Source organism: Phycomyces blakesleeanus (genome assembly GCF_001638985.1).
Source record: "Phycomyces blakesleeanus NRRL 1555(-) unplaced genomic scaffold PHYBLscaffold_27, whole genome shotgun sequence".
Classification (NCBI taxonomy): Eukaryota; Fungi; Mucoromycota; class Mucoromycetes; order Mucorales; family Phycomycetaceae; genus Phycomyces; species Phycomyces blakesleeanus.
Window position 1 is genome coordinate 636,197 of NW_017265160.1, and position 26,540 is coordinate 662,736.

Below are 26,540 nucleotides of genomic sequence, written 5' to 3' on the forward strand. Positions count from 1 at the left end.
TCCACGTGCTTGACAAAGAGGACGAGAGAGAAAACCGTTCACATTAATCTTAAGGTCGGAAGAGAAGAAAAGATTAGTGATGCAGGTTATAATTGAAGGAGGAAAACCGAATTTAACAAGAACTTGTTGAAGATAGTCAGGGTGAACCCGATCGTAAGCCTTTTCCTGATCCAAGAGAAGACCGATTCCAGAGTGACCAGTAGAATTGGCATGATCCATAACCAGCTTCGTAAGTATACCGTTATCAGCAATGAAGCGACCACGGACAAATCCTGTTTGATACGGAGATACAAGCACTCCAGCAGCTTTGACCATTCGAGCGTTGAGAAGCCGAGTGAAAATCTTGGCATCGGCGTTGATCAGAGCAATCGGTCGCCAATTCTTCAGGGATGAGAGATCGCCTTTCTTGGGCAACAGAGAAACACATGTTGTTTGCCAGGATGAAGGGAATTGGCCACTACTAAGAGCATCATTGTACACTTGTGTCAGCAACTGGGAGCAAGAATGGTGATGAAAAATGAGTTGGAGGATCTCATAAAGGAGGCCGTCCGGTCCTGGGCTACTTGTTCGTGGAGAGCGAGACACGCCTTCTCGTATGTCTTCGATGCAAAGTTCAGCAGTCAGAGAGGAACATACGGTATCAGAGAGGCAGAGATCGTTGGGAAGGTGGCGAAGTAAATCGTCTATGGCTAGTTGATCTATTGGTTCAGGTGTATACAGGCCTTCGTAGAAAGAAGCGGCAGCTTCAGTCATGCCATCAGGCTCAGTGTGTAAGTGGTCAGTGATGGGATGGCGTAGTTTGGTGATGTTCTTTCGGGCTTGGCGTTCTGCAACTGTTCGCTTGAGGTATCCTGCGGAGATCTCTCCATTCTCTCGCCAATGTTTGCCTGCACGCAGGGCAAGAATTTCCACTCTCTCCAGCTGGACTTGTTGCAACTGTCTTTCAATAATGGGCAATTGGAAGTTTTGGGCGGGTTGTTGTCTGAACTTGTGGATTAACTTGTCACGTTTACTTTGAAGTCTGGCCTCCAGTGTAGTGAGTGTTTGTGTGCGGCGCCTAGTAAAGGACTTAATGAATTTTGTAAGCATATGTTTTAATCTATCCCATTGGTCTTGTGGGGACATATAGGGAGAAAGTAGAAATACGGAGGTAGAAATATAGGCGTCAAATTCAGTGCAAAAAGTGGGGTTGCGGGCAAGACGAGGGTTGGCGCGCCACATTCCCTTTCCTGTTGCATGGTTGGCGGTAAACTTAAAAGTAGTGGCTACTAGACAATGATCGGACCAATTCGGATGTATATAGGACACAGAAGAGGACTGACGGCACGGGGCAAGGTCGGAAGAAGCAAATACATAATCTATGGAGGAGGAGCAAAGTTGTCGGTGGAAGGTTGGGGCAGGGACTTCACCACTCAATGTGACACAATCCACGAAATGGTTAGAAATAAAGTTAAGCCATTCGGGAGGGGCCTGGCGAGGGTTAGAAGAAGTAGTGCGGTAGGTATAATTGAAGTCGCCCAAAAGTATGCATGAGGATGGGAGACGAGGAAGTAGTGCTGGAGAGTTGAGAAGAGAGCGGAGGAAAGAAAAGCGGTCCCGGTAGGAAGCTGGGGCATAAACAACGCATATACGGAAAGAGGGAATGGAATTATTAGTATGTATGACTGTAGTAGAGATGCAACGGCCACAAGGGCTGAATAGAGGGTTAATGAAAGATAGGTGCGGAGAAAGAGAAACAAGACCGCAGTGCGGAGACCATAAGGAATCTTGGGCATGGAATTGTGTATGGAACATCTGTTGGAGAGGTTCAGTATTGGCATGAGTTTCTTGAAGGGCGAGTAAATCGATCCCGCAGGATCGAAGGTGTCTTATAAATAGGGAGCGCGTTTGTGGGTGGTTAGTTTTAGCTAATCCACGGCAATTCATAGATGCAATTTTTATCATAATTATTATTGGGGGATAGTTTCTTCAATACCCTTCATAGGGTCGTCTTCGCAGTTTTTCTCAAAGTATGCCTCCACCTCTGCCAAGTCGTCATCGGTGAGCGTGGGATCATCAGCGGGGAGTGTTTCCCTATCAACTAAGTTCGCCTCAAAAGGGAGGGGAGGTGTTTTTGGTATCTTGGTGCGTGAATCGGCGGGTACAGCTTTGGTGGTGTTGGCGGGGTTGTGTTGAGACCCGGCAGAAGAGAGGGAAGGGTCAAGTAGGGCATAAGGGTTGGCTGTGGTGAAGGAGGGGGGGAGGGTCTTCTTCATATGTGAGCCAGAGTGAGTGACAGTGGGTCGGTTGGTGGTGTTGCGGGTGGCAGTGGTGCGATGGGGGCCATGCGGTTTAGGAACCTTGCGATCCCGTTTGTATGAGTTGTCCACTTCGGCAGCACGAGGGCATTTAGAGCGAAGATGGCCGACCTGATGGCAGCCATAGCACGAGCGAGTTTCTTTTGGTCGAGTGGGGCAGTTGTCGCGGTCATGGCCCATGGTTTGACATAGAGCGCAATGGGCTCCCATATTGAGCCAAGTGGCCAAGAACGTCGTGTTATCATCGAAATCCATTTTAAAGCGAAGTGGAAGGAGGGCACCTTCCTCATATGGAGGACGCTCCACATATGCGTGTCCACTTCCATCCATAAACCCAAACAACGTGTTAATGGAGATATCGTGCACATAGCCATATTTCGTGAGAGCATTACGAAGTTTGGTATCCAAGGTAGCGTACTCTTGAGGAGGGAATCGGGGGAGCTTTGACAAAGTCAGCTTAAACAATTTGGATGAGCTAGCAATGGCAGGGGAGGCAAGAACAGTTTCGTTGTTGTACCGAAAGCCTACACGACAAGCACGAGCACAAACATCTTTGGAGCTCAAGTGGAGCTCAAAGAGGGTACCAGCTTTATTGGAAGGGTTCAGGCCAAAGATTTCGCCAGGCAAAAAGGACTGGAGCAGAGCGTCAAAGAAAACAATGAATTCGGGAGAGGTTTCCGGGGGAGTAGTGTAGTAAACGGAGAACTGGCTAGTATTTTCTCGCCAAGTGCGAGGTTTTGTCAGGGGGTCATTAGACCCAAGTACGATGGCATGGCGGAATGTCGGTGCGGTGTTTGTTAGGACAGTCAAGTAGGTGAGAGGGAGTCCGGGTGTGGGTGTTGTGATAGTGGGTGAATTGTTTGTATGGCCGTTTATGAGGTGTTCCCCTGTGGGGGGGGGGGGGGGGGGGGGGGGTCCGGTTGTATAGCGGAGGAAGCCATGAGCACCTTTGATAAAAGTCTTCCCATATAAAATAAGTGACCTTGAGCACAGTGACTTACCTTTTTATATGGGGAAGTACTGTTGCCACGCATAAGCAAAAGCGGACATCTAATCCCAAGCATCATTCTTGTGCTGCAAGCACACTCTTTTATAAATCTCAAATTGCGGCTCATGCAACCCCATCTTAATGAACTTGACCACTGGCGGAATACATCTCAACGAGCAATCGACCAGACCCAAAAAAAGCCTGCAAACACTCGCCATCGTTCAAACCAGGACGACAATCCGAAGCAATTCTTTGCTCTAGACAGTAGTAGAGGATGGCTAGAAACCTCACCCATCAAAAATACTCCCTCTTCTTTAGCTGATGGTCAAAATGGATGGTCGCTAGAACGAGAATCTAGCTCTGAATCACAAAATGGTACAATTGCAAGATTACATATATGATAACAGTATCCTGATAAAGAGTGCCCTCAGCTTATCATACTATTTATGCAGCAAAAGACATGCTTGGAGCTGTGTCGAATGCAGACATTCTAATGCTTACAAAGATGACCTCAAATCTGTCTCACCAAATTCGAAAATTTCCTGTAAAAGATAGTCGGTCAATTCCTGCTGGTAATAATTATTTTATCTATCGCCTAAATAATAACTCATGCTTCCATGCCCTTGGATGTGTATACCTGACCAGAAACCAAGACTATTAGATCGAATGCCACAAAAGAAAATGTTTCTGTCTCTTTAGAAAACCACAATAATACGTTTGCTACGCCAGACACTTTACCTTCAACGGCCTCTATTCCCACTCGTACTTCTCACAGTACTCCACCTTCATCAAGCCTTAGCAAAGAAAGCTGGAATGGCCCAGAATATCGGCAGTCGTGGTACAAATCTCTTATAAAGCGAGATTCTAAACTAAAACACAACGAAGATGAGTCTTCTTGTGACGACGACATGTATTCTTATGATAATTTACTGGCTAACAAGCCTGGTGTAAAAAGAGCAACATCATCAGAGCGGCTACGTAAATTAGCCGCCAATACCCCACTAAAAAGTCGATTCTGGTACACTAATAAGCACCATCGTATGGGGTCTTCTAGTGCGCAGCCTCTTTCAACTGGAAGTCAAGACAAAATTGCTTTAAAGAAATATGATCGCCGACATTCCCTCGGTAGTATTAGTTCGACTGAATTTATAGCCCAAGATTCTCAAGAATGGTACGAAGATGAATATGAATATGAAGACGAAGGTGAAGACGAAGGTGAACGCAAAGATGAATACGGAGACGGAGACGAGGCAGCAGAACCAAAAGTAGAAGCAGATAGATATTCAGATACAAGAATAGGAACAGAAAGGGAAACAGAAGCAGGCGCGGAAGCAGACACAAAGGAAGAAGTGGAAACAAAAGCCGAAAAAGAAGCAGGAACAGAAGCAGAAACAGGAATAGGAGTAGAAGTAGAGAAAGAAGCAGAGGGTGAACCAGAATATGAATCAAAGGAAAAAGCAAAAATTAAATTAAAATCAGAGGCAAAATCAGTAGAAAGAGAAAATAAATTAGTTGAAGAAGGTCTTGAAGAAACTGAAGATGAATACGAAGATGAAGATGGATATGAATATGAGCACGAGGATGAAGACGAAGAAGAAGAAGATGAGGATGAGGATGAGGATGAGGTTGAAGGGGAACAGCCAATTGAAGAGTTAAGAAATGAAATTCTGAGTCAATCCAAGCAAAGTCTGGGAACCGACGAGAGTAACTTTGAAGATCATGAGAATCCTATACAAGACTCACCGTATACTGAGCGTTTGGGTACAGCAAAAACTCTTCTGTTTGATTACGATACGCTCCCTAGTGAAATTACAGTGCTACTGAAAGAATATGAGCGAGAGGGCAGGATGAGAGTACGCCATAATGAGACTACTGCTGTTGAAGAATATGATAATAGCGATACAGAATTAGATGAATTGGAAGTCATTTCTGGTGGTCTTTTGTTGACGGAAGAAAAGCATGGAAGAAACATTGGTAAGATATAAAAATAATACCGTAAAAGAAAAACGAGCAAGAATTTTAATTAAGAATATACAATGAAGTGGAAGTACAAGCAAGCAGTTCAGACCGAATTGAGTTTGTAAAGCTTGTTCAGCTTCCTGATGATATGCTAGTAGAAAACGGTAAGTATATAGCTGTATATGACCTTTATAGATTTGTATCAGAGCTTTTTTTTTAAGAAATTATTCTTTCAAGGTCGTTTGTTTGATTTGCACGTATCATTACTGACGGATAATTGCGAGAATGAAGAAGTGTAAGACCTTTAAAGATCCTTTGTTATTTTTATTGACTTTTTATTTGTCTGTTTTTACGCAGTGTAAACAGTTACGAAGGCACTATAGCACTATCCAAGTCTGTCAATAAAAGAATGAAAGATATTAAGGGCACCTTAACGGATTGTCAGGTTTGTTTATATGCAAAATTATCGATATCTAGTGCTTATAAAATATTATTGATATTATCAGGAATTTTTAGATATGCAGAGGTGTGATATATCTAGTTTATCTTTGGATGATTTCGATCAATATGGACGGCCTGTAGCTCCATCGAGGCCCGCTTCAACTTTTGATTGCCAAAATTCGAAAGTCTATGAAAATCCTAGTGAAAAAAGAACTTTGGATAGCCTTTTAGATAATCCTTCTCATTCGACTTTAGTCAGCAATAGTGTGTTTAATTCACCAGGCACGCCTAATAGCTGCAGTTCTGTCAAGCGTGCTCCTTCGCTCCTACTCAACAATATTCCTTTCAGAGGCGTGAACCCATTTGATTACCGAAAAGACGATGTTAGATTAGGTGTCGCTGCTCTTCAAAGTGAACTGGATGGCTTCAAGGCTGCTCTGGAGAATACAGAACGTTTGGTAAGACGTGTACAAGCCGATGTTGATCAAACTCGATCTCGCATGGAACTTTTGATCAAGAATATACCGGAATCAAATTTCTCTGCTGTAAGTACATCAACACAAAATTTTGACTATTTAATTTAACTTTTCTTTGATTTTTTCTTCCTTTGGTTGATTAACTAGTTAAAGAGACTCGAAGTAGATATAGAATATATTCTGGCAAGTAGAGCTAAAAATCCATGGCTTGATACAGCGTATGCTCTCCTATCATATTTGTTGACAGGTGAGTGTCCAACACACACACACAAATCTTGATCCAAGCTTTACTAAATTTCTTATACTAGTATTTGCCCTTGGCGTGTGGACGGTAATTTGTATACTAAAATACGGGCGAAGGGTTTTTTCTTTTCCTTGGAGGCTGTGGAGAGATTATAAAGCACACATGAGGGAAAGAAACAAGGCTGTCAAACAAGCCAGTTTGTATTCCTTGTCTGGAACGTCATCTTCACGGGCACGTCAAATATGACAGTAATTATTAGATCCATATTTTAAAAGCCATTTTTATATACAAAAGAGGATGCTTAATTTTCATGTTTATTCCAAACTACATCTCTCCCCCTCTCTCTCTTTTAATTTTTAATTTTTAATTTTTTTTTTTTCAATTTTAATCCAAGGAGCTGTTTTCCATGAATAGAGAAAAATCTATTATTTCTTGCTTGTAAAGGGAACAGAGAGGCCTGAAAGGAGAAGGCGGCCATCGGTGTTGGTGTAGGCGGTCGTGTTAAAGGTGACATCAAAACCGGTCATTCTAGGATAGACATCGAATGAACCCTCGATTTCAGGGAACAGAGCGAGGGCAGAGGGAGGAAATCCAATGGCAACGTTACCATTGCCATCACCTGAGGTCATGGACATTCCAGGCCATTCCTTAAGACGTGGGAGAACGATTTCCACCAACTTATCCATAAATTGGTACATTTCATCACCGCGTAATGTCACCTTGACGCCGATTGGCATACCCTCACTAACACACCCACCCACAAACACATATACATAAAAATGAAAAATGAAAAAAAAACATGCAGATTGCTGATGAGTCGTCTTGCTCTCGCTCCCTCTTCCACTGTGAACTATTTACCGAAGCTTCCAATTGGCGACAGAGTTTCTAGCGTATACAACCTCAGGGCGAGTGGCAGTGATACTCTGGAAAGCCATAAAAGCTGACAAGAGATTACTCTTATTTCCGATTGCATCATTTACCATGGCATGCAGAGTGATTTTGTCGAGTTTTGGGATAGTTCTGGCACTCTTAAGGGGCTGGAGGGGTTTGACAGGCTTGCCACCTTTACGAGTACGAGAAGCGTCGGCTGACGGGGTGGTTGTTGTGGGAGCCGCCGCGGAAGGTTCTGCTGTCAATGCACTCTCGATTTGTGCCTGAACGTCGGGATATTTGTAGGTGGCAGGAGCGGCACGTGCGTGGTCATACGTGAGGACCATCAAGTCCTCTGACAAGGTGCTTTCGTAATATTCTCTCAATCGCAGCAATCCATGCGAAGACGCAACGTTTTGTGTGCTGGAAAAGGGTCGTATCGCATGTCTGATCAATCTTGAGTGAGCACACCCAGTTTTTGAGAGGTTGCGCAACAAGGTGGCCATTATGGTGGTGTTGCTGGATAGAAATGAAACCTGTCACATCACTATTGCTATGTTCTTTCATATTTTGTTTACTAGTGAAGACAAGTCACAACAATTGTCAAGACGTTATTTTTAATCTCAGTTATCAGGGCTCAACGATAAGTTTATCTACTAAAAATTACAAGCAGTCATATTTTTCCGAACTTGAAAGAATCCGGTAGTTCCGGCTCAACACTGTATTTCTCTTTATTAACATTATTATTATTTTTATCCGTTTCAGACGCGTAATTACTTTTACAGACACACAAAGCAAATCTCCACTCGCAATGAACTCCAACAACACCAACCTCATCATCAACGACATTGAAAATCCCAAGGTTTCGGAAACATTCATCAATAAAGTTGCTTTCACTCATTGGCTTGAAAACGCTGACATAAGACTTGCTAACTGAAACGTTACCAACACGCATGTGTCAAAGGCTTCTGACAGCATCAACAGCCCCAAGTACTTTGTCGAGACACTATACCTAGCATGCGATCATCATGGCTCGCCAAGAAAACACAAGGAAGAGGCTGGTGACAAGCCAAAGGCAAAGAGAATCCACACAGATTCTACCAAGGATGGCTGCAAGACCAAGATTATAAATACTTTGTGTGATGGACAGGTCCATTTTTAGTAGCTCTGACAACATGAGACACACCGACCAGAGAAGGTGCAAGACGAGATTTGGTCAAGGCGGCCAAACGATGTTAAGCAATGGGTTGTCTTGCATGTTGATAACAGCATGGATTGGAAGACTATCAATACGCTTCTTCGTATTCACCCCCAACGCTTAGAAGAATTAGTAAATAATACTTCTTTTATCTGATCTACTAGCTGATTTGTTCTATAGCTTGAAGCTGGTTTTACCATTTCCAGCTTCCCGACGTCCCTACGCATCAACTACAATGATGTACAGAATGTCATTAACGCTCATTCGAACAAGCTTTCCGGGCGGGATGCGGTTGACAAGACCAGTGTGGAGGAATGGATGTCATTCTTGAAAAATGAAAAATGCTGTATTGTCCATATGAAGTTCCATGAAGGCAACGGCGCATACCTGCTCTCCTGGGCCTCTCCTTGGCAGAAGAAGGTAATATTTGATTTAATAAACACTTGGAATATAACAGTAATACTTGTTGAGCATATGCTTGGGACTGCCGATGAGTGGTATATTGGCTCCACGTATAAGACACGCTAATTTTTGGTGAGGTCAGGCAAGCACTCGTATCTCTATACGATTGCTGTGAAAAGCAGCATTACGAATAAGGGTGTCCCAGTTTGCTTCTTCATTACTGATGCTGAGTTCGCAGCGACCTTGACACAATGGCTCAGTTGGGTTTAATCCAACAGTGACTTGTGTGTCAAGTACATAATGATTTACTGTAGCTCAATTGAGATGGGTGTCCTGGAGAATGTCGTTTGGCAGAGTGTCCAGATCCTAAGCGATTGTTTGACTTCTTTGGAAGAAACAGATATTGCTTCCCAGTAGAAGTACAAAAAAAAACATTCAAAGCGTAATTTATTAATAAAATCACAGTTCAGTGCAATTTTACCATTTTCTTTTTTGTTCGGACCAAAAATTATAAAGTTCAGATGAATAGTGACTGTCTGTATTTTGTAGTAATTAGAGGGTTTTCTCACTTATGCGCTTGAGAGGGTTAAAAAATGAATAAATAAATAATAACACATATGAAGTAGAATGGTTGGAATTTCGAGTGTCGATCACTTTTCTTTTTATTTTTATCTTTCTCTTTTTTTGGAGGTTGAAATTGTTATACCAAATTTGGGAGATTGTGCAATTGGTTTCATTCAAAGCACGCTATTGTGTTTAAAATCGCATTTTTTTTGTTGTGTTTGGCCCTGACCGCTTTTCTCTTTTACTTTTTCTTTACTATGAAGCAACGTAGAAAAAACTCGCAAAAGCAGCTTGACTGGGCCAAGTCTACTGGTTCCAAACTCCCGATTGTACACTCGTCGTCTGATCCAGTAATTCATAAAGAGCCTCGTGAACTTCCTGAAGATATTATGGAAGACGTCTCTGCACTCTTTAAACCGAAGCCTGTACCGTTCTGGAAACGAAAGCGATTTCACTTTGTGGTGGGAGTTACTGTAGGACTTATGGGCGCACTCTATGGCGCTTCGACCACACCCATGGCACAGACACACCTCAACGATCTCCAGGCCTTTTTGGCACTTCAGATAGCCGAGATGGATATTCAAAGCATGCTACCAGCAACAGAAGCAGTGGATGAAATGCTTGGAAACTTTACAAGCTTTCTCAAGCCAGCACCTACAAGTGACATTCCATTTATGCCGGCAACAGCCTTCAAGCAAGTGTTTATTGCACACCCACATATATATTCTTCTATATATATAATATGCTTAATAATTACTTACATATCAATGTTTAGGGACGAATTGGACTTGAAACCACATTTTCCAGTCGTATTGATTCCTGGTATTGTTTCTTCAGGACTCGAGAGTTGGGGAACTTCTGAAAAGTCACGCAAGTATTTCAGAAAGCGCATGTGGGGCACTACCAGTAAGTTTAATTATAAGCATTTTGCTTATTTTGTCATTTTTTTTTCAAGTACACTAAAGTTGACTTGACAGCAATGTTTAGGTCAGTCTTACTGGACAAAGAGCTTTGGACAGAGCACGTAAAACTGGACACAACCACTGGCTTGGATCCTCCTGGTATAAAACTACGTGCTGCCCTGGGTAATATTTCACTACGTCATGATTAGCCAAATCTCACAATATAATATAATATTTTATAATACAGGCTTGGATGCTGCTGATTACTTTGTGGCCGGGTAAGCATTTCTTTTTTTTTTATAAAAAAAAAGTCTATATCAAAACTTACTGTCATTTTTTGAATATGATATTAAATTGACATGTGAATTTGGGTCAAAAGATATTGGGTGTGGGCCAAAATTATAGAAAATCTAGCCACAATTGGCTACGACAGCAACACAATGCATCTTGCAAGTTATGACTGGCGGTTATCCTTCTCTAACCTTCAAATACGGGATAAGTATTTCTCTCGTTTAATGGCCACTATTGAAACATCCAAGAAAACAGGCGGCCTTAAGACAGTTGTGATTACACACTCCATGGGTAAGCTCACGTTGCATATGATTTTACTGTGATTACGATGAATTGGCTATGTTAAACACGTTCTCAATTCCCTGTTATTACAATTATTTCTATAAAAACAAGGCGGCGTCTTGTTTCCGTATTTTTTAAAATGGGTCGAGAGTCCACAAGGTGGAAACGGCGGCCCAACCTGGGCAGATGATTATATCGAATCGTTCGTTAACATCGCCGGACCCATGGCAGGAGTACCAAAGGCCATGACAGCAATGTTGTCAGGTAAAGATTAATATTTTATTTTTTTAAGAAAAATCAGCAGTCTTCTGAACCAAGCACATAGGGGAAACTAGAGATACAATGGCTGTAGGTAGCTTTGGTGCATATCTTCTAGAAAAGTTTTTTTCGCGAAAGGAACGTGCCAGTCTTATGCGTAGTTGGGGAGGTGGTAGTTCGATGCTCCCAAAGGGAACTGATCTCATTTGGGGAAGCCACGAGAGAGCACCAGACGACGAAGAAGACGAGTCTCATCAGTCTCATGGCAACATGATATCATTTGTCTCACCATCGCTACTTCCTCAAAATAACTTAAAACCAGATATTACTGATGGCTTAATTCAAAACCATACATCTGAAGATGCTATGAATCTTCTTCATCGTGTAGCACCATTTGATTATAATGAAATGTTAAGATTAAACTACTCGTATGGAATAACGACTTCCAAAAAACAGCTCGAGGCTAACTCTGAAGATCCTACAAAATGGGCCAATCCTTTTGAGTCCCAATTACCCAAAGGTAAGGCTTTATTATCAAAGGACTTTGCGTTGAAATTAAATAATATTCTACCCAGCGCCGAATATGAAGATATTCTGCTTTTATGGAGTTGGCCTACCTACTGAACGCAGCTATTACTATTCAGCATCCACAGATGGAACATCGCCGGCTTGTAACAATTCTAGTCGATGTGACGAATCTATTGATGGCAACTGTACGTTGGGTGGAACAACTGATAATATAACTGAAATTTATGCTCATCAGCTCCAGGCTCCTCATCTTGTAAGCAAATTATTCAAGTGTTGTCACATTGGCAATGTGCTTTTTTTTAATTAAAAAAACCCCCTTTTTTTTATCCGACAGTTTATTGATTCTACCGTTAATGATCCTGCTGCAAGAGTAGAAACAGGAGTCCGGTTCGGAAATGGGTAAGTCACACACACACACAAACACAAACATACGTGTAAAAAGAAAACAATTTATACTTTTGTGGATTTATTTGCATTTTGGGTGGTACTGAAACCCACAATCTGGTTATAGTGATGGTACAGTTCCTCTCATATCTCTAGGTTACATGTGTACTCCTTCGGGAGGTTGGACAAAGCACGCTGATCTTTACAACCCTGGCCATAATCCTATAATAATTAAAGAATATATTAATGAGCAGCCAGAAAGTAAATTGGACGTTCGAGGTGGTAGTAAAGCAGGAGATCACATCGACATTCTCGGGAATTGGGAAATGACGGTAAGTTTCGCAAAGTGGTTTAATAATTACCAATAATTTATTTACATGTCGTATTGAATTTATATAGTTGGATGTACTCAAGGTCGTTTCAAACCAATCGTTCAATGTAACAAGCCGCATTATCACAAAGATAGACGAATACGCTCAAAAGATCAACATCCAACATCAAGTCTAGAAAGTGCTCAAAACTCAATCTCTCGCCATAATCAAGTATATAATTCCAGGTTGGCTAGTATGGAGCCTTCATATCCACATATTTTCCAGTATCGAGCTTGTAGTATTATAATATAATTTATTCGTCTTATTCAATAGAAAGTGATGCTTATAACGGTAAACCCAGCAATACTAATGCAAACATGTAAAGCGGAATAATGATATTGTCATTTTGAGTTGAGAATGCTTCAAGTAAGCCTAGAACATTAATTGATAAAGAAAAAAAAAGTCATTGAGCAAAGGCAATAGATGCATATACCATTTACCTGTCATTGTCACCATGATTGTATATGAGACCCACTCTTTCTTGCCCCAAATAAGCTGAGAAGCCCCTTCAACGCCTAATATTTTGGCGGTTTGAATAACCACATATGAAGAAATGAGAACTGCAGTAATATAGGCTATTGTGCCCTCTACCGTCTTTTTAGTTCCAGCCCAATGCAGCCTTCCAAGCGACTTTCCCACTAGTGATGCCTGAAAATTCTTTGGAGTTAGTCTGGATTAACTCAATCAACATAACACTTACCGCAGCATCACCAACCCCAAGAGATAGAATCCCTGAAACACTAGCTAGAATATGTGAACTATTAAATGATTCGATTTAGCTATTTATTATAACATTTATGTATCAATAAAAAAAGTCTACTCTTCTTACCTTTCTAACCATACAGTGCTGGCACAACCGATCAAGAGATAAATGTGGCTTAAAATTACTGGACCAAGATCTCGATTATCAATAAACTCGGTCAGAAACATATGAAGGCTTTTTCCATATGGCCAGACAGCAAAGTACCGCAAGTACTCGAGGTAAATAAAAAGTGCAAGGGCCACGGCAAATGCGAGCTTTAGAAACAAAGGCTGTATCAACCGTTGTGTGTAAGATATTTGTGGAAATAGTACAGATAGTGGCTTACTTCAAACAAAACGCCTGGAATAAACATTACTACTGCCAGAGCATGAAACAATTTGCGTTTCTTATTGAGTGTACTGGTTAATATCCTTTCTTCACCAACAGATTTAAAAAACGACTTCTGCGATGGTTCTGGGGTAAAATCTAGTACAAGAACCCAGACAACAACTGTGGCAGCGACTGAAAACGCCCAATAGAGGGATAGAAATAAACGAGAAGGAGACATAAGTACAAACTCAAGTGTCCTATCCAAATATAAAACGAGCAGTTAAAAAATCTTATTATACATATATTGACATCTGCTTTTTAATTTTTGGCTTTTTAAAGCTTCTTAGTATTTACCATACAATAGGGTTGTTTCCTGTTATATTATAGCAAACTGGGGCAATACCAAATAGGATAATGGATATCGAGAGAGTGTAAAAAGCAATAGACACTTTAACCCTTTTTTGGTATATTTCGTTCAAATCTTCGGTGATCGGAGAGCGCCAATATGGTTGACGGGCAATCCAACGAGACCGACGAAGGAGGGGGAATAGAGCCATACCGATTAATAGAATTCCCAAAATCAAAGCATGTATAAGCACTGTAATTTGAGATATAGGCATCCCGGCCAAGTAATACGGTGACCTTTCCGTCAGATACTATGCATTGCCAATATTTAGCCAATGATGTATGAGGTAGATATATAAAAAAAAAACCACAGCTTACTGTAGCCCATATCATATCAAGAGAACCATGAACAAGAATAGCAACAGCCTCAGCCAATATGCACATTTCCCCCAAGGTGAACGATTTCTTCAACCCGACTACGCAGACATATAGTGCCCATTGAAATGTGGTTACAGTAATAATAGTGATTACAATAGGAACTCTTGACAAGACAGGCATTAAGTTTGTAAACCTGGTGGCTAACACTGTAAACAGACCCGAGACAAAGATAGAGGCCAGAAATACACCACGCTTACGTATTATACGTTTCATCGGGTGCATAAAACGACTTGCTGAAACTAGAATAAGAAATATAAAGCTCATCAAGAGCAGCAGTTCCAAGTGTACTAGAGCCAAATCTGTAAAACCCAACACATCTCAATAAAGTTCATTTTATAGGATCTTTTTGAAATGGAAAGTGAATTACCAATATTTATAGAATCTGATTTCTGATGGAGTTTTTCTACAAGTTTTGCAGTAGCTACCATAGGTAGTAGTAATACACCACACAGAAGCCCATCATCTGCCCCAGAGCTGGTCATAATAAATAGATGCATAAGTACTATAAACGACATACAGTCTTCAAATAAATCTCTAGGTCGCAAGGGTATACAGAAATAAATGACAACATACCGAAAGGAAGATTGACCCGTGCCAAAGATGCGTGTTTTTGTGTATGAAAGCACACTAGTTTTTTCAGACTTTCTTATATTCCTGGTAATATAATTTATTTTTGGAGATATTGATGGGTCGGAAGTATCGTCAGACGAAGAACTTTGATCTTCGGAGGATGAGAATAACAGAGGTTTGTGGTGCGACAGGATGTGACAAGTACCTAATGACGAGCCTATACAGACAATCCAACCTTTTTGTTTTGTTCCAAGCCCGTCAATAATAATCTTTTATATTGTTGCACCATTTCTAACCCAAGATTTGGTTGTTCATCAAAAAATAATGCAGAGCTATTGTAGTTACCTATTACTGTTAAATTATCTAATGGTGTTGCATCATTAATTTGAAGTTTCCAAAGGGCCCAAAACACTGATATTAGCCACAATAAACGTTCTGTCAATGCCATGTGCTTTTGATTGCTTTTAGTTTCATTGATCGTCTGTGTAAGTGACGCAAGAGAATTAAGGCTTTGTGCTTTTTTGCGTCGAATTATATCCGCTGTTTGTTGTTCCTCAAGAGTTGACGCAAACCCTTCGTCATTAGGAAGAGAGGGAATTGTGGGATTGATAGCCATGATTTGTTTGCTTAATGACCATCTATTAATCAACAAAACTTTGGTTTTAAGAGAAAAGGGGTGGGGTGATCAATTAATCACGTGCTTTTTATTTAAATCAATATCACTAGGAAAAATACAAGTTGAATTGCTTATGCTCTCAATATAGTTTAAGAAGTCAAGGATGGGGTCGTTAAGGGGCTTCTCAAGCACCAGCCAAGGTCCTAAATGTTGGCGAGGGTTTCCGTATACGGATTGGCGACAGCAAAAGTGACACGTAGGGTACTTGTAAGAGGCAATGTAACTGATTACGATATTATTGCGAGAAAGGACGTTCAGGTTGCATTGTCTCTACGCCTAGTTTACTAGCTAGCGTAGATATTCTATCCTTAATGGAGGCGTGGTAACAAGGGATAGTAACCTACTTCAAGAGGATATGTTTTTGAGACAATAGATGTGCACTCTGATAGTTAGGATGAGTCAAATAATATTTAGTTGTCGAGTCATATGGGGATGAGAATCAGTTGTCAAAATGAGGTAAAAATTGGAAAGTGTTTTTAACGAGGTAAAAAGGTTCTTTATTCATATTCACTAAACTTCCTCTAATAATAGTCTTCTCTGCCTCTTCCTTTCGCTCCTCTCATCTACACTTTGTTCTCCTTTCTTCTTCAAATTCATTCTCCGAGAAGAGGCAGCCGCCAACCACCACGCGTGCTGTCTCAAAAGTCGAATCCAAGGTTTTGGCGAATCGCCAACAAAATTGGCTAAATTAGAAAAGTCGCCAATTCTTATTTGGATTTCATTGCCAACTTTCACTGCAAAAATTGTATAATTGTACAGGGTTGAAATATATGTTGAATCGAGGGAAAAAGGTAATTTCACCCAGTTTAAAGGGATGTTCCCCCCGAATGGAAACATAAGTTGTATCTTTGGAAAGAAGCCTTATACTGTGGTGAAATACTTAGATTTACACTCCGCCTAAATTAGCTGGTATTTTTCATTCACCTTTTAAATACAAAAGAGGTCTAGCATATATTCCCATTAAAGTTTGGTCATCATTTCTTAAATGGGGTGGTCAGTCCAAATAAAGCCACTCTGTGTGAGCCAATTATATCAAAGGTTCCCCAAGTTTTACTCAATCTCTATTGGTTAGATATCTCGAAATTTGGGGAAACAGGTGGAGAAACAGGTGGAGAAACAGGTTTACAATTATAATCAGGCTTTTTATTTGGTATTTTATACAATCAATTTTATTATATAATTTTTCAATTTTTGGTTTATTTGATAGAAAAAAAATGGTTTCTAGATAAATATTTTGATTTCACAGTATCCTCTCCTTTTACACGTTTTGAACCCATTGGATATTTCTTGCTTGAAATCATCGCTCTATTTATTACCTGAACCAGACATTGAATACTAAATTGAAAGAAGAAAAGCACTGTTTAAGAACAGCATCAACAATAATTAATGAATGCATAGAACATGCTATATAATATTACTTACAGTGTGATATACTCAATCAAAGTAATATCAATAAATACTTTGAGATAGTCAAGATTCTAAAATATTTTTTCTTATAAGTACAGATATCAAAAAACATGCATTACATAACTTACAAATTGTGTAGATAGCGGACTAAAATAAAGAGTGTGTCTAAAAAATATATTGAGAGAAGTATTTTTACAGATTAATAATGGAAAAAGATAGATTGAAGCAATAAAAAAACTTACCATCATACTCGATTTAGAAATGAATAGAGCTAATGAGAAAGAGTGAAAATAACAAAAGAAAATAAAGGAAAATGATAGTCAGTGAAGAGCTTTGAGAGAATATCATTCTTACCTTGGTATTCAATACTGTGTATGAAAAGACGCATAAGTGTCCTATTTATCAGCTACAAAATAATGTGAGAAAATATATAAAAAGAGAAAAAGAAAAAATAGGAAGTTGTTTCCTAGAGAATTCTCATAAGAAAAAATGTGGGCAGAAGAAAGAGATTCAAATAATTAGCAATACAAGTCACTTAATATGAGAAGAATGCACTTGTAAAAAAAATCAAAAAAGGCTTTACTTTTTGATATTTTGTCTACGAATTATTTGTTTTCTAAAAAAGCCCAATTATTTTGATTTCACGCCTTACAAAAGCTTGTGAAAATATCGCAGTTTATTATTTCTGTTATATATGTGGGGAAAACAAGATAGAAAATAAAACAAGTGCAGACGAGAGTATAGTGAGACTTTGTTTTATTAGAAGAAGTCAAAGAATCAGAAAGGAAATGCTGTTCTATTGCTATTAGTATTGTGCGTTTATATAGACATTGTATTTAGCTTGGTGATGATATGATGATATCATGTAATGTCTGTTTCTCTACTATTATCTTCTATGATTTAGTTCTTATGTTTTTAGTGTTATTGACTAGAGTCTTAGTATTTGTTCTAGTATGTTCTTTACATAATTTCCTTGTATAAGGGAAGGTATATCTTTTAGTATTGTTACTAGTTGTTGGTAACTCAATGTACGTATTTATTGAGTGTCTGTACTTTTAAGTTAAATCTACAATTATATTGAATACAACAATTGTAATGACTATGAGCAATTGAGTTTGAAGCGAGTGACTAATTTAGGCAACTAGTCGGAGAGAAGGGATTTTGAACTATAGAAAGATAATGTTTTATTGAAAAGAAGTGATAGCTATTTATATGAATAAAAGACGGGCAGAGATACAGACAGAAGATAATAGAGAAGAAGATTATGCATTCACATGTACCTACTTTCAGTAGTCCTTTACTACTGCAAGCAGTACATCCTATCGGAGGTACAATTCATTTTGATGTTCACACAACACAATTTCAATCCAAAAAAGAACAGATTTTAGCATTCATCCAATAGAATAATAGAAGAATTACATTGCTGTTTAGAGTATAAAATCAGTCGAAAATGACACATGTTGAGTTTGTTGTGTGTGCAACTTGGTCAGAAAATAATAATAAAATATATTGAAGAAGAATTACAAATGTAATCCTGGAGTATGAGTTTGGGTAGGGAAGAGGATAATAAATAGAAAGGTGAATATGGAAGAGATACAGAGTATTTAGAAAGGCAATTGAATGTTCAACTTCACTCAGGACAGTTGAGGATGGAAAAAAAATAAAAGTGTTCAGGTAAAAGGTGAAAGGAGGTATAGGAACACTGTCGATTCACTCGGGACAATCCAAACAGATAAAACAGCAAGGCACAGGAAGGTAAGGTAGAAGAAGAGAATAAAAATACTGCTGATTTCACTCAGGACAATCAAGACAGATAGACAGCAAGGTATGAGAAGATAAGTTTAGAGAAGAATTTAAGAGAACACTGTTGATTTCACTCAGGACAATTACACAGATACAAAGGGACAGAAAGAGGAAAAAGAGGAAGAGGGTTTTGAACAGATATATAAGACTTTAATGCAATATATGATTGCTTTCCTACGGGTCAGACAGAAAGCTGTGGTGATCCAGACACTTGAATGTTGGATTTATCACATATAAGAACATATTTATATTTGGATAGCATAGTAGCTATCATCTTGTCAGTATAAAATATATATAAACAATTAAGTAATCAGCCCAATAATTATTACAGTTAGTACTGTAGATAATATCTTAAAGATTGTTAAGATAATTATATCATACTGCCAGGTAAACTGTGTCAGATCGATATGGAGCTAATTTAGTAGAAAGTCCTAAAGCTCTAGTATAAAAAAGAAAAGAATAACTAAGAGCTAAAGAAGTACGATTTATGACCTGATGTCATAATCGTTACACTGACACTAGTTAAACAGTAAATACACTCTAATAACCAAATATAGTAAAGGAAGAAAGCCTTAAGAAACTAAGATGTAATGACAAGAGCAGATTGTGTTTTCTTATAAAAAAGAACACTTTTTATTTATGAATAAAGACAACTGATATACAGTCTCAAAGTATTTCTATACGTCTCTATTACCAAATATTTTATTTTTCTATTGTTTCATACCTGAAATACCACAAAAGCAATTCAGAGACAGTGATTTTAAGAGAGAGATAACTGATAATATTTATTGTAGTAAAAATAAATCTCTTATATATCTTTGAGAATTGAAAATAAAATGAAATAAAATATGAAAATGGAATGTTTTTTTTAGAGATTGTAGATGTGACTTATAGCGTGAGAAGAGATAATATGTAAATGTGGGTAGATGTCAATGTCAAAATAGAAAGAGTGGGATAATGTTTGTGCTTTTTGGTAGAATGTAGGGGTAAGATGTTAGAATATAACAGTGCTGGTAATAAAAAGATAATAAAAATGAGATATAAGATGAGAGATGAATAGTAGTAATAGTGAAAGATAAATAGTGTGAAAAAAAGGGAACTGGGAGAATAAGTTGATAAAATAATGCAAGAGATACAAGTATGTTCAAGAGATGTGGATAGAGATAATTTACAATGAAAAAGATGTGCGATGTATATATATGAGAATGTGAGGAAAAGCTAGAAAAGAAAAAGGGAAGATGTATGTATAAAAGATAAAAATGCCAAAAGGAGAATATATGCGGGAAAAATGAGAGTGATAATAAAAGAAGAAATATATATATATATATAAAACGTGACTATGAAGGGATGTGATAATGTAGATGATGATGAGAAAAAATTGAAGAGGAAAATGGTTGGAGAAGAAGAGAGATGAATTAGGGTAGGCGGGGCTGAAGAACACATAACACCCATGTCAAAAACACACCCACTGAGGTTTCTCCTAAATATGAAATTTTCTTGTCGAAACTAAATTTTCTATTGGCTTAGAGTATGGATTGAGATTAAACATGAAAAGCTTCAGATTTGGGGGGGGGGGGGGGGGGCAAAATGATAAGACATATGCCAGAAAAGAATGAAATAATATTTTTGTGTACAATAAATAAAATTCAGGTGATATAAATATATGAAATGGGGGGAGAATGACAGAGAGTTGGAAAACAGAAGATTTAATTAGACAAAATTTATTGGAAAACATAATTTTTCTCTAAGTCATTTTCATCATTTATGTTTTTTTGCCATGTCATTGAACATCCTCAACTGCATGCCATAATATAGAGCATTAAGAAATATTTTTCTATTATTTTTTGAGTAATCAAAGTAAATAATAATGGTCTAGCTAATGCCAACATTACTATAGTAGATTTTAATGAGAACTATATTATATAAGTTTGCAATGTCACAGTAATTGTCAGCAATAATGACAAAAGTTTATGTTAATTTTATTGCTGTTATATTATTTTTGATGTACCATTAACATTATTATATTCTTTTATAATCATTTCGACTTTCTTTAATAGTAATACTGCTAAGAATATAGCAAAAAAGTACTCATATACACTGATTCTTGACATAGTGCCACCACTCATAAGATCCCGAAACTACTAAAAAACAAAGGGACATAATAGACTTTAGGCTAATTTTCCAATTGTTTACTTGTCTCTTTTTTTTATTATTTTCATGTCATCGTTTAAAGGTAAACCACAAGTATAATCTAGCCAGAAAATACTACATCATGGAAGTTTATTAAAGTGAGTACTATTTCTATTATGCATCTCTTTGAATTCTTACTAAATCATAATCTTGCTAGACTTCAAAGGCGATGCAAAGATGAGATTATAGAACCAAATCTTATCAGCAGAGCAATGATAATTATCCAGATACATAATCGGCTTTTTTGCCATAGAAACATTAGATATGGACTAAATATACATATTAAAACAGTACACCATCTATGCTCCATATTCTAATTATTTCTTTACTTTTCTTAGGTAAGTTTTTAATAATAGCTAGTAGATATACACGCAGTATAAAAAGGTATTTTCTGCTTAAATAAACATTCTGTAAATTGTTATATTAATATACTTTCTTATTTATTAGCTTTCTCATATCTGTAAAAGCTGCTTTCATTAAGAAATGGCTTGTATCTTATAAGATACTTAGTAGAATTACTTCTTTTTTTGAAACAAAATAAAATATATCTTTTTGAGCCCAAAAAATAATTTCCAATGTTTGCACCCTCTCTCCCAATTCTACTATTTGAGGAAGACCCCCCTTGAAACTTGTCTGAGTTTCCTAAAAAGGAAACCCTTATCGACATTTTTTTTTCTTTTTCATTGTTGAGATTAAAAAAACTTCAGTGGGTGTAAATAAGATTTTAGTCTATTATTTCCCCTATTGCAACTAATGTTTCTGAGAGTGAAATCATATAATTTTTGCAGTGGTACTTGTAGAAATGTCGGAAAAGATTTTTTAACCAATAGAATCACTGAAGATAGAAGAAATTATAACTTCAGGCTCGTAGATTCTTCAGAAAATATGCTTTGTGGGATTTCAGATTGTCTTTGCATCTAATCCAATCAATTTCTCTAAATATGGTAAATCTATACCTTTTTAGGTACTGCAATTCTTCTTATAATTAGTATAACAAACACTGTAGGAAATAGCAGTGTTTAAACTCCGAACCTGCAACAAAGTTGCCAACCTGCAACTTTCTTCTAAGCCAATAGGAATCAATATTTAATAACTCTGGATCTGCAACAGAGTTGTAGGTTTACTATACCAAAAAAATAGGAGTTTTAGAGGTGGTTTCACAGGTGGTTCTGGAGGGGAAGCCAGGGCGCGTTTTGTGTCCTCCCTCCTTTTTTCCAACCCTGAGTTCATGTGCATTTTAATACATCTCTGCTTATTGGTAGTTTTAAGATTCTATTAATATATTGATAACCTTTTCTTTTGCTAATATTTTTCTTTCAATTGGACAAAACTTCTTTAAGTATAGTTGAAATATTATATGCCATTAGTTACTACTAATTCATTATTCTTTTAATTTAGATTCTTTTAAATATTTCTTGCTTAATCATTGTTTTTATTGGATAAGACATAATTGCACTGTAGTGTATTTTATAAAAATACATTTTTATTGGTTTCTCAAATGAATATATTTTTTATTTATTGTTTTTATTGGTTATTATAATATAATTACATTTTATATATCACTTTTATTGGCTGGTATGATAGACATTACATTTTATACATCATTTTTATTGGTTATAAACAGTCAAATACATCATATACTTTAAATATTAAATATACTACTTTATGCTGTAGCGGATGATTACTTACAATTGCCTCCTTTGACAGCCTTTCCAGAGATGACTGACTCTTGCAATGGATGCCCAATTTTGATGACATCAGGTGAAATCTACACCAGCCCTCTTAAGTATGTTTGCATGTTTATTGCAAATCATTGTTCAATCACATGAAGATATGGACCTCCAACTAGGACGAGGGCCAAGAGCTTGTACAGAAGGAAGGGTGGCTAACTCGTTACACACAAGTTTTGTACAGGTCCTGAGTGTTGTTTTTTTGGATGCTGTAACCTTGATTCCAAGATGTTGACTCATGATTTAGTAAACATGCTTTAAAGTGACATTACAAATGTTGATCACAGGTTTGAAAATAAACCCACTTGAAGTCTATTGAAGTTAAAATTAGTTTTCAGCAATACTGTTTTGAGTTGAACTTACATTAATAAACAAAGAGAGATTTTGCTTTGGAGATTCTTTGATCATTATTTCATTTCCAAGGCTGTTAATATCCATCTTAATTTGTTCTTGATTGGCATGTAAGACAGATAACTGGAGCTGAATGGCTAGGAGTAAAGATTCGATGATGTTATCTGTGTCATTCATATTGTGAATATTGTTTACTTGAGAAAAAAAATGTCATTATGAAAATAAGATATAAAGAAAAAAATTTCAATGATCTACTATTAGTTTCATAACAATATAGATTGAATCTATTGGGTTGGTTTCAGTGAATATCAATTTTGCTTACCGTGCTTATATGACGACATGATATATATATGTTTTACTTTTTCTTCTGAGCTTATATTCAAGTTACTGCACCATTATTGTCTTCAAGTTAATCATTATAAAAGAGTTCAGACTTGAAAGCAAATATCTCTATTCTTACCCATACTTCAAAAGAATAAATTCAAATTAACAAAATGTCTACAATCACAAAGCTTTCCCACCACGAGTGCAGTATCTGCCACAAATGCTACACAAACAAGAAACTTGTAGCCAAGTGTGAAGTTCAGTGCCTGGAAAAAGTTTATAAAGAAATGAATAACACCCAAAGTTTGCAAGTTGCTTCTGTTTCTGAGCAGAGTAATCTTATCTTGAATTTTGCATCTAACTCAACCTTGAAGTAAGTCTATAAATTATAATGATGCAACTAAATAAAATATATTAATTCTTTAATAATTAAACAGAGAAAGCACCAACATGAGCATCAATGAGAATATTACTCCTTCCATTATCAACAAAATTGATGAGCCCATGATAAGAAAGATAAATATACAAATGTATTCAATGTACTAATTATTGTTTGCCTTATTAAAGTATGATATTGAACATGAGGATTCTATGGAAAATGATTTGACAATCATGGATGTTACTGAAAATGTCATTGACAATACTCCTCCTCAGTTGGCCTATGACTTTAGTGCTCCTGTTCCTGTTTCTGGCTATGCTGATGCAAAGAATCTCAAGCTTATGAAGATCATCAAGGAGTTTGACATTTCCCAGAAGGCCCACATTAGTCTTGCAAAAGACTTCAATGAAATTCTCAGTAAATCAAGTGAGATATCATACAGAGTTTTAACTCCCTACCTTGGTACCAAGCTTCTTTCTCGATTTCTTGGTGTTGATGAGGAGACATACCACATTTGTTGCAATAGGTGTATGCTGTACAACAACAATCAGCAAACGGAGTGCCCACATTGTGACAAAGCCTATTACAACACTGGCAAGAGAAGCCAAGACACTAGTGAGAATCCAATTCCTGCCAGCACAATGATACAGCTTCCTCTGGGTAGACAGCTTGCACTTGCTTTGGTCAACGACTGCACCAGAAAAGAGATTCTCTATCACCACCATCATAAGCAGAAGACTGATGGCAGCATTTCCAATGTCTTTGACAGACAGGCATACCAGTCAAAGAAACATCTTTTCTCGGGTGTAAATGACATTGTCATTTTGCTGTCTGTTGATGGGTTTGCTCCCCATAGTGTTCTGGGTTTTGTAACCATTGTCCACGTTACTAATCTCAATCTTCCCCCAATGATCTGCTATGAGCAAAGCCGTATGATCCAAGTTGCGATCATCTCTGGTCCCAAAGCATCCACCAATCTCTGGTTATTTCTGGAGCCTGTTCTGAAAGAACTTCAGGTTCTCCAAGCCAGTGAAATGGTTGTGAAAAAACCATCTAGAGATATTAGTGCAAAAGTCTATATACTAATAACAACTGGCGACATCCCAGCTCTGAAAAAGATGACTTGTCATGTGGGCTATATGAGTAAGAATGGCTGCTGCATCTGCCACATTGTGGGTCGATCTCCTGGCCATAGCCAATTTTTCCAAATGACATCTGCTATCATCATGCACACACTGGAAAGTTTCAAGCACTTTGATGAGATGGTCTCATCTAGCAAAAAAGGGTTAACTGGCCAATCTCCCTTCTCCTTACTGGATTCCTTCTCTGGTCCATTCTTCTTTGCATTAGATGAAATGCATGACATTTGTCACGGCATTGGCAAACAGGTCTGGGGGCTCGTGTGTGGCAAGTATGGAAAAGATCATCCTCTCTTTCTCCCTTGCTGCTCAGAAAGAAATTGGTACTGCCATGGTGTCACCTAGAAGAAGTATTCTGACATCTTTCCATGGTGCATGGATCAACATTGCAACAAGATCAGGGTACTTCCGGGCTGTAGACTGGGCTGACTTCATCTTGTTTGTTATCCCCACGCTTGTGGCAGAGCGTGTCCGTGACCAAGCTGCCCATAAGGCATTGCTTGACCTGGTGCAGATATGCAACCTACTCATGAGCTGAGAGTTATCAGCAGAAGAGAAAACCTTGATCAAAACGCAAGCTTTAATTATAATTAATTTTATTATTTTATAACTTGTGTTAACTTATCTTTTTTTTTTAGAAATCTCATCGCATGGAGTGCATATCTGGAAGCCTCACTAGCTAAAGAAGAGATCTAGCTCAAGGTCTTTATGTGGTGATCTAGATACTTGGATGTTGGGCTTATCACATATAAGAACATATTCATATTGGGATAGCATAGTAGCTATCATCTTATCAGTATAATATATATATAAACAATTAAGTAATCAGCCCAATAATTATTACAGTTAGTACTGTAGATAATATCTCAAAGATTGTTAAGATAATTATATCATACTGCCAAGTAAACTGTGTCAGAGTGATATGGAGCTAATTTAGTAGGAAGTTCTAAAGCTCTAGTGTAAAAGAGAAAAGAATAACTAAGAGCTAAAGAAGTACAATTTATGACTTGATGTCATAATTGTAACACTGACATTAGTTAAGCAGTAAATACACTCTAATAACCAAATATAGTAAAGGAAGAAAGCCTTAAGAAACTAAGACGTAATGACAAGAGCAGATTGTGTTTTCTTATAAAAAGGGACACTTTTTATTTATGAATAAAGAAAACTGATATACAGTCTCAAAGTATTTCTATACATCTCTATTATCAAATATTTTATTTTTCTATTGTTTCGTACCTGAAATACCACAGGTAAGGTGGTGTCATAGATTTCATATGCGATCAAAATCTTTTCCACAAAGTGAGCAGATCTTTCCAATATTGTCAAAGGCAAAATTATGTTGACCTGGTCCTTTAGGAGCAGAAACTACCACCCTAGGATTTTTTGGGTAATTAATAATACGCTGCATCACAGGGCTTTTGTGATGCAACGTATTGTCTAATGTGATAAAGGAGTATAGATGACCATCGTATATTTATTTATTTCTGCATCTTGAAACAACAAGTCGATTTCTTTCAGAAACCAATGAAAAGTGTTATTCATGTAACCAGTAATAAGCATATAATGGTCTTCAAAAACCAATGAAATTCATTAATTTATTACAGTTTAGCTTGACACAAAAAAAAACATTGAGTGCCTTTTTTTGTTTCATACAACTT

The 26,540-nt window shown here is 37.6% G+C and overlaps 10 protein-coding genes across 10 annotated transcripts; 4 read left to right on the forward strand and 6 right to left on the reverse strand.

Annotated features, from left to right (window-relative positions):
* Window positions 1–1,949: 1,949 nt before the first annotated feature.
* On the reverse strand, window positions 1,950–3,364 carry PHYBLDRAFT_151068 (CCHC-type zinc finger transcription factor; the record flags this gene model as incomplete). Its single annotated transcript, XM_018432596.1, has 2 exons — window positions 1,950–3,184; window positions 3,319–3,364. 2 exons carry the CDS (start codon window positions 3,362–3,364, stop codon window positions 1,950–1,952), a joined length of 1,281 nt encoding a protein of 426 aa, XP_018286023.1.
* A 2,524-nt stretch (window positions 3,365–5,888) lies between these two features.
* PHYBLDRAFT_160326 (hypothetical protein) lies at window positions 5,889–6,651 on the forward strand (the record flags this gene model as incomplete). Its single annotated transcript, XM_018434162.1, has 3 exons — window positions 5,889–6,230; window positions 6,309–6,408; window positions 6,470–6,651. Coding segments are annotated over 3 exons (624 nt in total), but the record flags the coding sequence as incomplete, so codon positions are not given.
* A 194-nt stretch (window positions 6,652–6,845) lies between these two features.
* On the reverse strand, window positions 6,846–7,466 carry PHYBLDRAFT_13374 (hypothetical protein; the record flags this gene model as incomplete). Its single annotated transcript, XM_018429589.1, has 2 exons — window positions 6,846–7,149; window positions 7,264–7,466. Coding segments are annotated over 2 exons (507 nt in total), but the record flags the coding sequence as incomplete, so codon positions are not given.
* A 620-nt stretch (window positions 7,467–8,086) lies between these two features.
* PHYBLDRAFT_151071 (hypothetical protein) lies at window positions 8,087–9,292 on the forward strand (the record flags this gene model as incomplete). Its single annotated transcript, XM_018432598.1, has 7 exons — window positions 8,087–8,161; window positions 8,240–8,425; window positions 8,471–8,605; window positions 8,654–8,893; window positions 8,945–8,985; window positions 9,055–9,105; window positions 9,190–9,292. The coding sequence occupies 7 exons, from the start codon at window positions 8,087–8,089 to the stop codon at window positions 9,290–9,292; spliced, it is 831 nt and encodes a 276-aa protein (XP_018286026.1).
* A 406-nt stretch (window positions 9,293–9,698) lies between these two features.
* PHYBLDRAFT_127956 (hypothetical protein) lies at window positions 9,699–13,617 on the forward strand. Its single transcript, XM_018429198.1, has 14 exons — window positions 9,699–10,133; window positions 10,215–10,345; window positions 10,417–10,524; window positions 10,589–10,619; window positions 10,721–10,923; window positions 11,026–11,178; window positions 11,240–11,692; window positions 11,748–11,953; window positions 12,035–12,099; window positions 12,212–12,416; window positions 12,484–12,827; window positions 12,896–13,112; window positions 13,156–13,213; window positions 13,285–13,617. The coding sequence occupies exons 1-11, from the start codon at window positions 9,829–9,831 to the stop codon at window positions 12,589–12,591; spliced, it is 1,968 nt and encodes a 655-aa protein (XP_018286027.1). The 5' UTR covers window positions 9,699–9,828; the 3' UTR covers window positions 12,592–12,827; window positions 12,896–13,112; window positions 13,156–13,213; window positions 13,285–13,617.
* A 1,108-nt stretch (window positions 13,618–14,725) lies between these two features.
* On the reverse strand, window positions 14,726–15,547 carry PHYBLDRAFT_160328 (hypothetical protein). The gene is made up of 2 exons (XM_018434163.1): window positions 14,884–15,547; window positions 14,726–14,784 (listed from the first exon to the last, which is right to left on the reverse strand). The coding sequence occupies exon 1, from the start codon at window positions 15,494–15,496 to the stop codon at window positions 15,098–15,100; it is 399 nt and encodes a 132-aa protein (XP_018286028.1). The 5' UTR covers window positions 15,497–15,547; the 3' UTR covers window positions 14,726–14,784; window positions 14,884–15,097.
* Window positions 15,548–20,781: 5,234 nt separating this feature from the next.
* PHYBLDRAFT_160329 (hypothetical protein) lies at window positions 20,782–21,510 on the reverse strand. Its single transcript, XM_018434164.1, has 4 exons — window positions 21,404–21,510; window positions 21,295–21,340; window positions 21,114–21,218; window positions 20,782–21,054 (listed from the first exon to the last, which is right to left on the reverse strand). Exons 1-4 carry the CDS (start codon window positions 21,431–21,433, stop codon window positions 21,050–21,052), a joined length of 186 nt encoding a protein of 61 aa, XP_018286029.1. The 5' UTR covers window positions 21,434–21,510; the 3' UTR covers window positions 20,782–21,049.
* An 878-nt stretch (window positions 21,511–22,388) lies between these two features.
* On the reverse strand, window positions 22,389–23,378 carry PHYBLDRAFT_68359 (hypothetical protein; the record flags this gene model as incomplete). Its single annotated transcript, XM_018441935.1, has 4 exons — window positions 22,389–22,411; window positions 22,646–22,724; window positions 23,050–23,231; window positions 23,360–23,378. 4 exons carry the CDS (start codon window positions 23,376–23,378, stop codon window positions 22,389–22,391), a joined length of 303 nt encoding a protein of 100 aa, XP_018286030.1.
* A 153-nt stretch (window positions 23,379–23,531) lies between these two features.
* On the forward strand, window positions 23,532–25,417 carry PHYBLDRAFT_173902 (hypothetical protein; the record flags this gene model as incomplete). The annotated part of the gene is made up of 3 exons (XM_018437126.1): window positions 23,532–23,636; window positions 23,929–24,423; window positions 25,091–25,417. 3 exons carry the CDS (start codon window positions 23,532–23,534, stop codon window positions 25,415–25,417), a joined length of 927 nt encoding a protein of 308 aa, XP_018286031.1.
* A 137-nt stretch (window positions 25,418–25,554) lies between these two features.
* PHYBLDRAFT_173903 (hypothetical protein) lies at window positions 25,555–26,442 on the reverse strand (the record flags this gene model as incomplete). Its single annotated transcript, XM_018437127.1, has 3 exons — window positions 25,555–25,668; window positions 26,119–26,247; window positions 26,347–26,442. The coding sequence occupies 3 exons, from the start codon at window positions 26,440–26,442 to the stop codon at window positions 25,555–25,557; spliced, it is 339 nt and encodes a 112-aa protein (XP_018286032.1).
* Between the last annotated feature and the right edge of the window lie 98 nt (window positions 26,443–26,540).